Source organism: Corylus avellana, chromosome 2, assembly GCF_965113065.1.
Source record: "Corylus avellana chromosome 2, dhCorAvel1.hap1.2, whole genome shotgun sequence".
NCBI classification, from domain to species: domain Eukaryota; kingdom Viridiplantae; phylum Streptophyta; class Magnoliopsida; order Fagales; family Betulaceae; genus Corylus; species Corylus avellana.
In genome coordinates this window covers 32347400-32358530 of record NC_142491.1, presented here as the reverse complement: position 1 = coordinate 32358530, position 11131 = coordinate 32347400, and the positions used below count along the sequence as shown (strand labels likewise).

Here is an 11131-nt window from a genome sequence, read left to right as displayed (position 1 = left end):
AAAAAAAGCCCATGAATGCACCCCATGCACCCAGCCTATGCATCATACCTAAAGGTCCCAAACAACCAAAACCTGACACAAACAGAGAAGAAATACAAGGGGCCAACAGCAATACAAATTTTAAGAATAATTACAGCAATTAGCAAATGCTTAACCAAAAGAAGAAAATTTATTTGCAGGAAAAATCGAGGTAGCGTAAATCAAATTAAGGTTGCATAAAAAAACTAAAAATCTATCATTTTCATTCCTAAGTATTCCTAAATCCAAATAATATAAACAAACTCAAAAATAAATGCAAAATCAAAGAATAAAAATATAAACCCTCAATTAGTTCAAAAAATAAAAATCAAAGAAAATGAAGTAACTCAAGAAATCTAGATCATACTGCTAACATCCTCCCACCAGGTGATGGGGAGAGACACGACCATCAACTTGTTCCGTAAGAGAAGAAATCAAGCCTTAGTCATACCCTTGGTAAAGATGTTTGAAGGTTGATCGTGAGTGGAAATGTAAAATGCAAGTAGATCCTTATTAAAAATTTTCTCTTTAATGAAGTGATAATCTACTTCAATGTGTTTGGTGCGGGCATGGTATACGGGATTAGAGGATAAAGCAAGGGCACCAAGATTATCAACCCAAAGGCAGGGTTTTATGAACAAGTGGAATTGATAACTCTTTAAATAGCATGTGAATCCAATACATTTCAGCAACATCCAATGCCATAGATCTATACTCAGCTTCAGTACTTGATTTTGCAACCACAACTTGTTTCTTGGCAGTCCAAGAGATAAGACATGGACCAAGATAAATGCCATATCCTGTAGTTGATTTTCTACCATCGGGACTACCCGCCCAATCCGAGTCACAAAATCCATTAGGTTGTAAAGAACCTTTGGTATAATGCAAACCATATGCAACCGTACCTTTAAGATAGCGTAGGACACGCTTGGCAGCAACAAGATGAAGGGTAGTTGGAGCATGAAGAAACTGACATAATTGATTAACACTGTAAGCAATGTCCGGACGTGTCAATGTGCAATATTGTAAAGCTCCTACAATATGTCGATAGTCAGATGGATCTGCCCATGGATCCCCAGCAAAACGCGATAATTTTGCCCCAAACCCGCAAGGAGTAGAAGCTGGTTTGGCACCATCCATTTTAGATCTGCATAGCAAATCAGTAACATACTTTGATTGAGATAAAAATAACCTATGAGCACCCCTTGTGACTTGAATGCCGAGAAAATAAGATAAAGGCCCCAAATCCTTCACAGCAAATTCACACTTTAATATGGAAATAAGATTAGAAACAACAGAGGAGGAATTACTTGTAACTAGTATGCCATCTACATATATTAGTACAAACACACAAACTGATTGCTGATGAAAATGAAAGAGCAATGTGTCAACTAGGGAGCCCGAAAAACCAAGTTCCATGAGAGCTTGGGAGAGGCACATAAACCAAGCGCGAGGGGCCGTTTCAGTCCGTAAAGAGATTTTTGCAATCGACATACGTGGTCAGGAAAATTAGCATCCTCAAAGCCTTGGGGTTGTTCCATAAATACCTTCTCCTCAAGAAACCCATGCAAAAATGCATTAGAAATATCCAGTTGATGAACAAACCACCCAAAATGAACAGCCAATGCCGAGACTAAACGAATAGTAGCAGGCTTAATGACAGGGCTAAATGTTTCATAAAAATTAGTACTCTCCACTTGATCAAATCCCTTAGCCACAAGGAGCGTCTTATATCTATCAATGGAACCATCCAATTTTTGCTTTAGTTTGAAAACCCATTTATTTCGAACCACCTTCTTGTGGAAAGGCCTAAGGCATAACGTCCATGTTTTATTGGACAAAAGAGCCTCAAATTCAGCACACATAGCCTCAAGCCAACACTGGTTCTTCACAGATTGTGTATATAACGTGGGTTCAACTGGAAGGGTGATAGATGTTAAGGCTTGAAGCCGCAGTGGCGGACCCAGGAAATTCGTCCATGAGGGGCATGGTTTTTTTTTTTAAAAAAAAAAAAATGAATACAAAAAATAAAGTTTAACAAAAATATAACAAGCTGAATAAGTGAATAATTCAACAAAAATTTTAATTATGTTCTAAAACATGTAAATATAACTTACAATTTGTTTTATCATGACTAGCACTAAGGCAATTGTCCTTGACGAGTCTTCATACCTTGGAATCGCTTCATGATTTCTTCATTACTGATAGTCTTGAATATATCTTTCTCAATGTACATAACCAAACAATCATTCATCCATTGATCTCCCATTCGGTTGCGTAGACGATTTTTAACAATATTCATTGCTGAAAATGCTCTCTCAACAGATGCTGTCGCAACTGGCAGAATCAATGACAATGTTACCAATGAATAAACCAAGTGATATGCGACATCCTTTTTCATCTCTACCAATTTCTCAGCGAGTTGTCCAATCTCTTTGAGTGTTGCAAATTCATCACTAGAACGCATGTCCACGATATATGTTTCAAGTTGGTTGTCTAAAGTGATAAGTTGAACTGCTGAAAAATCATTCGGATAGAATTGAGCAAGACGAAGTAATTTATCCTTGTTAAAAGAAGCAAACATGTCATCTGGACTCAAGCACGCAACACAGAGTAATAATTCAGAATTTGCTTCATTAAAGCGACTGTTAAGTTCTTGGAGTTGCATATCTATAACAGTATAATAAAGCTCTACACGGTAATGGTGTGAATTTTTCTTGTCTTGAGCTTTTCGTCGTGATTGAGGTTGATAAAGTTCATCCATATTGGGGACAAGAATATTGTTTTTGATACAAAACTTAGAAACTTCTTCAAATAAGGAATCCCACCCATCTTCTCTTATAGCCTGTAAGCGCAGCTTTGAAATTTCAACTAGCTTCATTGCATTCAGAATATCTTGGTCTTTTCGTTGGAGTGCTTGGGATAACTCATTTGTAATCCCCAAAACATTTTTCATCAAATGTAAATTGAAAGCAAAATCAAAAGTTTGGAGTGATTGAATTAGTATATTTGCTTCTGCTCTCTGTTCAGAATTTAAACCATCTTCAATTACGTCTTCAACCGTATCGATAACAGAAGAAAACATGGTAAAAAGACTAATAATTGCACCATAATGAGAACTCCAACGTGTATCACCAGGTCTCTTTATGTTCATTTCTTGATTCAAGCCACGACCAGTTGGCATTTCATTATTTTGTAGTGCTTCTACTACTTCAGCAGTTCGTTTTTCACGAAGTACGTCACGACGTTTGCAAGATGCTCCAACAACATTAAAGATACTATTGACCAAACTAAAAAAAGTAGCAATTTGAATGTGATTTTTGGCAACAGCAACTAAAGTGAGTTGAAGCTGATGTGCAAAGCAATGAACATAATAGGCAGACGAATTGTCATTCAAAATAAGTGTTTTAAGTCTATTCAACTCACCTCGTATATTGCTAGCCCCATCGTATCCTTGTCCTCACAATCTGCTAATACTTAAATTATGTTTGCTAAGCACTGAATCAATTGTCTTCTTCAATTTTGTAGCTGTGATAGTGCTAACATGTGTAATGCCTAAAAAACGTTCCATCACATGGCCCCGCTTATCTACATAATGCAAGACAATTGCCAATTGTTCTTTAATAGATATATCACGGGATTCATCAACTAGGATAGCAAATGACGAGTCTCCAAGATTTTTAAGAATAGCATCTATAGTTTCACTTGCTGCAGCATTTGCTATATCTTTTTGAATGTATGGTGCAATCATTTGATGATTTGATGATTTTCAGGAGCATTTTCTAAGACTACCTTGTCAATTTCTGTAACGACCCAAGGAAAAGCGCTAGCCACATCTGCGCTATTACCCCAAAAGGACTAGTCAATTTGGAGTTTCCCTAGAATTCATTATAAAGCCCAGTTTCACCTAGTAACTAGGCAATGTGGGACTTAGCACCCATGACTATCTTTATAAACTACCCACTCTATGTGGGCTTCTTCTCATCTTCCCAATATGGGACCGGGGTGTTACAAACTCCCCCTCTTAAATTCCTGACGCCCTCGTCAGGGCTACGTCATGCAGTGCTCTAATACCACATGGCCTAGCGTTAATAGGTGGCTCTGATACCACTTGTAACGACCCAGGGAAAAGCGCTAGCCACATCTGCGCTATTACCCCAAAAGGACTAGTCAATTTGGAGTTTTCCTAGAATTCATTATAAAGCCCAGTTTCACCTAGTAACTAGGCAATGTGGGACTTAGCACCCATGACTATCTTTATAAACTACCCACTCTATGTGGGCTTCTTCTCATCTTCCCAATATGGGACCGGGGTGTTACAATTTCTTCATTATGTGTCGCAAGAAACCGCAACAATTCACGAAAATTTCCTTGATTACTTGAACCTTTAGATTCATCATGGCCACGAAATGCTAATCCTTGTTGTTGTAAAAAGCGAATACAATCAACTGATGCATTCAAACGAGTCCTATATATCATTTTCTGCTGATCCGATTGCTTGTCAAAAAATGTTATGATACTTTGTTTATGGTTTAACAAAGCTTCACATTTTTGCCGAGCTTGATTATGTGCACTATTGTAAGCCCCCACATGACCTTCAAACTTCTCTTTCTTTTTCCAATTACTAAACCCTTCAGTAACAAAAGTTTCTCCCCCTGCTTGATTTCCAATGTCCGGTTTGAAGAGATAACAATATAAGCAATATGCAGCATCTTTCTCCTTACTGTACTCCAACCATTTATATTCTTTAAACCATGTTGGATTAAAACGACGCATTGTTTGTCCAAACTTTTTTCTTGGAAAATCATGGTCAAATGGTTGACAAGCTCCTTTTTGTAGATATGCTCTTCGAATCTGGTCTCTATCACTAGAATGATAATCACACATTTTTTTTCTAAAACAAGGATCTGAGGGCAGATTTGCTAAATCTACTTCAACACGAGGTCGTTTAGAATTTGATTGGAGCTCAATAGAATCGTTGTTTTTCTCCATAATCTCAGATAACTACAAATATATATTCATAAATAATTAAATATAAAAACAATTGTCAAGAATAGGCTGAATTAATAGCAATATAAATATTAAAACAATCAATTGAAAAGAACAATTTAAATCTAAATCTAAAAATTTAATTACATCCATCAATTTTTCGTTGAAGTTGTTATCAAGAATAAGCTAAATTAATAGCAATATAAATATTAAAGCAATCAATTGAGAACAATTTAAATCTAAATCTACAAATTTAATTACATATTTACATAATTACATCCATCAATTTTTGTTGAAGTTATTATCAAGAATAGGCTGAATTAATAGCAATATAAATATTAAAACAATCAATTGAAAAGAATAATTTAAATTTAAATCTAAAAATTTAATTACATATTTACCTACCTCAATTTTTCGTTGAAGTTATTATCAAGAATAGGCTGAATCGATGATTCGGTAAATCTTGAATAGCAATATAAATATTAAAACAATTAATTTAAAAGAATAATTTAAATCTAAATATCTCTATAAGAAGCCATGAATTTATATAAGAACATAATGAACATTTAAAGGGTACCTGGGGCTGGGTTCGCAGGAAGAAGGACGAAGAGAAATTTGGGTAATTTGAAATTTGATTAGAAAATTGTACTGTGCACCACTCACACAGATTAGAAAGTTTCAAAGCACAAGCAACGTTGTAGTATAGATTTCAATTTTTTTTTTCTTGTCTGGCAGACTGGGAATTGAGATCCTTCCAATTGAGCAGAAATTGAAGATTCTCTAATTGTTAATCGTGATTCTTCCTTTTAAATTTAATGGTTTATAAAATGTCGGTTGCTTTTGTATAACCTAGAAATTAAATGGTGGCTTTTGTTTTACCAAGGTTTAAATGATTTTATAAACCATTAGATTTAAAATGAAGGGCCACGATTAATAATTAGATAATTTTCAATTTTTACCCAATTAAAAATTTTCAAATTTTTTCCCAATTAAAGAAAATCGGGATTCGGATCCGCAGCCTAGCAGGCCTGACGCCTGGCCTGCCCCCTTGGCCAATGGCCTTGGACTTGTCTTACACACATCCCATCCCTGGAGGCATATTATAATTTTTCTTTTGTCTTGTCAACTGTCATGACAATAGATTATAATTTTATTAATTTATAATATTATTTTTTCCACTCCAAAGTCCAAAGCAGGCTGCACCTATACGAATTTCAACGAAAAATTGAACTGTTCATCATCTTCAAGCTTTCAACATTTCATTTTTCTGCAAAACTGCAACATTCAACTTCTTAAAAATTTTCAAATTTCAACGGAGCATAATATAGCCGGAGCTTGAGGAAGGGGGCATAATCATGGCTAAGAGGGGCATAATCAGGACATAAAATTTTTTTTACCATACTCAGGGGGGATTTTTGGGAGTTGAGGGTGGGCGGATGCCCCCCCTCAACCCCCCCTAGATCCGCCCCTGCTTGAAGGGGATATTTAGAGCATGTTTGGGTCTGCGGTTGCAGACCCAAAACGCGCTTCTGAGACCTCAAAAGTTCGTTTCAGGAAAAAAATGGTTGTTTGGTAAAATATTGTGAAAGCACTTCTGAGGTCCCAAACGCTGAACACCACGTTTGGGCTGAAGCTAGAAAATGAGGCTTATGCTCAAACGGACTTCTGGAGAGAAAGGCGCGCCGCAGTTTTCATTAATAAAATATATGAACTAACAAAAATACCCATACTAATTTCAACAAATGGCAACCATACCCATCTCTTTCCAACCTCTTCAATTTGTCCTTCTCGTTGCTGCAGCTGGAGGCTACTCCAGAGCGAGGAAGATCCGGCAGAAATTGTTGATGCCGTTGCAGGTGAGAAAAACAAATCAAAATGAAAATAAGCAGTCCACACAGAGAGACGTGCAGAAAAGAGACTTAGAAAAAATAGAGAGAAAAACATGGACGAAGATCACAGAGAAGATACGAAAATATTAGAAAGAATACAGCGTGGGTGAAACCTTGGCCGAGTTTCCCCCACGTTGAAGGGGAAACCTTCCCCCAGTACGCGTACTGGGGAAAGGATCACTTTTGAACCCACTACAGAGCCGCTATAGGGAGAGAGACCCAAGCAGAAGTTGTTGATCCCATCGCCGGTGAGTTTAGAGCTTCGTTTGATTTTGCTTCTTTCCATCTCTTTTTTTACAATAAAACAAAAATATTGACATATCTTACTGAACACAAAAGTAAAGAAAAAATATAAGAGAGAAACCTACAAAGAAGAGAAGTAGAAGAAATAGAGAGAATAGAATGGAAGAAGATAAATAACAAAATAGAGAGAACTTGTGCGTGTGATAGCTGGTCTTGGGCAAAGAGATGGTCTTTGGGCAGAGAGAACGAGTGATAGCTGGTCTGCTGCTAGTCTTGTGTGTCTTGGGCAAAGAGAAAGAAAGAGTGATAGCTTGGGCGTCTTGGGCAGAGAGAATGAGTGTGCTGTAAATAACTGGTTTTTCTCGAGCACAACAAACTTCTCTGCATATCTTAAATGACTAGTGTTTTTTTTCACCTTATCTAAATTCTTCTTCTTTTATTTATTATTTGTTTTTGGTAAATTAAATTATCCTTCTTCAATCTCATTGGAATTGGATTTTTTTCTCACCGTATAATTAGAAGTTAGGAACGATTTCCTCCAGGCTTCAATAGGGTGATGTGCCTCAGCTTTTGAAGTGTAGGGGAAAGATTTAAATTGTTATATATATTAAATTGTTATATATATATATAATAGATTAAAATTTATGGTTATTGGAATAAAATATTTAAAATTTGATTCTTTTAATGCTCTTCTTGTAACTTGTTGCAGCATCTCAAAGATTTCTTCCTTTTTGTACAAAATTTACAATCAAACGGCCACCAAGACAATGATGAATGGGAAAATTTTGCAAAGCTAAGCAAATTTTTTAGCTTAGCTTTCTTTTCTTGGTATTGGTATCATTTTTTTTTACAAAATAATTTTTTTTAAAAAAGTTAACATTAATCATTTTTATATAAAAAGGTTGCTATAAAATAGAAAGAAAAAAATTACATGTCCTTTATTGTCATTTTTACAACTAAAAGCACTTTTTTTGTTTTGTTACCAAACATCACTAAAAAATAAAAAAGCACTTAAGACATACAGTTACCAAATATGTAATAACTTTTCAGTAGAAGCACTTTAAACAAAAGCTCATAGACAAAAGCTCTATATCGAAAAGCTCTATTTTTCACCGCAATCCCAAACAGGCTCTTAGTAGAAGAATATGACTGAAAGTTGGGATAAAGTTTGGGGGTGAGAGAATTTGTTTGAGAATGGGTGACCATCCTAGTGTGTTGAGGCTGAAATGGGACTATAGGCATTTCCGTAGAAGACGCAGATGGACTAGTGGAGAAACTTGGAGAACATGAATGAGGTGGTAAGGGTGACACGTTGGATTCAAATGTGGTAGGGGATAAAATAGGAAAGTCCAAGTTTGAATTGACCACTAAATCATGGGATAATGTTCCAGGAGAAGAATCCAAAATAGGAGAGGTAAAATCTAAAAATAAGGAGGAATTTAAATGAGAGGGAGAGAAAATACCTGATGGGTGTGGAAGTGATATGACCGTAGAAGTGTCCACCATAGGAGATGTGGTAGCAGGTCTCTTGGTTGCTGGAAACTGTTTTTCATCAAAAGTAACGTGTCGTGAGACATAGACACGATCATTTGTAGGATCAAGGCAGCGATAACCCTTTTGACTATAGCTATACCCTAGAAAAATGCAACATGTACTGCGAAAATCTAATTTGTGGGTTGTATAAGGGCGAAGTAAAGGGTAGCAAACACATCCAAAAGCTTTAAAAAGAGAGTAGTCAGGATGTTTTTGAAAGAGTTTGAAGTACGGTGAAACATTATCCAAGGTAAGAGTTGGCATGCGATTAATTAAATAAGTTGCAGTTAAAAATGCATCAGCCCAATAGGAAGAGGAGAGATGGGACTGCGCTAAAAGTGATAAACCACTCTCAGTAACATGCTGATGTTTCCTTATAGAGACACCATTTTGGGCAGAAATATAAGGACACGTCAGGCGATGTAAGATGCCATTCATGTTTGTGAAGTTTTTAAATGCAGCTAAGACATATTCTCCTCCATTATCAGTTTGTATTTGTTTAATTTTGTAGGAGAAGAAGTTCTCAACTAGGTTTTTAAATTTAATAAAGCATGAAAGGACCTCAGATTTTTTACGTAAAGGAAATATCCAAGAGAAACGAGAATAATCGTCAATAAAAAAAAAACATAAAATTTACAGCCATCAAATGATACAATGGGAGAGGTCTACACATTTGAATGAATAAATTCAAGTGGATGTGTGGAGCCTCTAGTAGAATTAGGAAAAGGTAATTTTCTACTCTTGAACACTTGACATGAGTCACAAAGTTTATCAATCTTGAGAGAATCACAATAAGGTAATAGTGATTGCTGTAAGAGGTTGCGCACAACAGAATTAGCTGGGTGCCCAAGAAAAGAGTGCCAAATATCAAGAGGGGCTGTGACTCTTAGGAATGTAGAAAAATGCGTCAAAAACAGGGTTGAGGAAAGAACGGCAGCCTTGGACTTGACTTTATTGGATTGCAACTACTTGAGGTAGATAGGATAGAGACCTGCTTCACTTGGTCCTTGCAGGAGGATTTACTTGGTCAGCATATCCTTAATAATAAAACAAGTAGCAGTGAGTATAAAAAAGCAATGGTTGTCGCTACAAAATTTATGTATCGACAATAAATTAGATAAGGCATGTGGACAATGAAGAATATTTTGTAACCGAAATTTAGAGTTGAATTTAGAATTGAAGGTAGAGACTTGGGAAGAACCAGTATTAGCTAAATGTAGACCTCCCCCATTTCCCACTATCACATTCTCATCCCTTTGATAGGGTTGTTGCAGAGACAAATTTTCAAGTGATGAGGTGATGTGGTGGTTCGCACTACTGTCAAGATACCATGGTTGTTCAGTCTTAGGAACCTCATAGGTATGTGATGTCATGGCTACCAACTGAGCAGGAGGATGACACCCTTGCTAGGAGAAATCCATCCTTTGGTAGCAATCCAATGCATTATGGCTGATTTTTTCACAAATCTGGCAGGGAACTCTTTTAGGAGGCATAAATTTTGGAGAATATGACAAGTTATTACTAGATTGTGGGGTAGCATGGTTGTGAGGCTTGGGCAGAAAGGGACCTAAGGATGGAACCGACGCTACTGCATCTGCTTTGAGAAACCAAAGGACTGTTGCATCTGTCGTGGTTGTGAAAAAGGTTGCTAATATGCACGGTTGGATTGTTTGTTGTAGAACTGAAATTTGGATCTCTTGGTGTACTGCTGGGGATGAGGGGTTTTTTGTTTGTTTGTAAAGAAAGCAACCTGGCCTACCTCAGGTTGAAATGACGTCTGAGAAGCTTCAAGAAGTTGCTCATAATTTAGCAACTCGGTGTGAAAGTCATCAAATGAGATCGGTGATTCTCATGTAACAAAGTTGAACGTGGTGATGAAAGGGTGATAAGAGGAGGAAAATCCGCCAATCACATAAGAGATGAGATCCTCATCATCAACACCTTTACCAACTGCAGAATGCTGGTCTGCCATGCTCTTGGTAGTGAGAAGAAATTCGGAGCAGCTCTTAGAACCTTGATGAAGAGTTTGGAGCTGGCGCTTGAGATGAGTGACTTTAGGACATGACTTTGGGGAATATCTAGTAGATAAATACATCCAAACCTGCCTAGCTGTATTCATTCCATAGACAGTAGATAAAATCCTCTCAATGAGAGTATAATTAATCTAAGCCAGTATAAACTTGTTCTTCTTCTGCCAATGTATTCATCAGGACAAATGTCTGTGCCATCCACAATGCCAAAGAAATGATAGGTACGGAGCACAAAAAGAAACTGAGTGGTCCAACTTAGGTAGTTGGGACCATTAAGTTTGATAAGCCCCATTGGGGTGATATTGGGTAAGGAAAGAAGAGATAGTGCAGAGCTTGCGGAAGACATAGAAGAATATCGAAAAAGGTGTTAGCCGAAAGGCTCTAATACCAAGTTTGAAATATAATTTGAAACTGGTTTGAATTGATACC

General features: G+C 36.7%; 1 protein-coding gene across 1 annotated transcript; it reads right to left on the bottom strand.

Moving 5' to 3' along the window:
- Nucleotides 1-2158: 2158 nt before the first annotated feature.
- On the bottom strand, nucleotides 2159-3172 carry LOC148587634 (uncharacterized). The gene has a single exon (XM_088512735.1). It carries the CDS (start codon nucleotides 3170-3172, stop codon nucleotides 2159-2161), a length of 1014 nt encoding a protein of 337 aa, XP_088368861.1.
- Between the last annotated feature and the right edge of the window lie 7959 nt (nucleotides 3173-11131).

Excerpts from the sequence above, each read along its gene's own strand:
- LOC148587634 (XM_088512735.1), bottom strand. The coding sequence starts at position 3,172 with ATGAACATAAAGAGACCTGGTGATACACGTTGGAGTTCTCATTATGGT.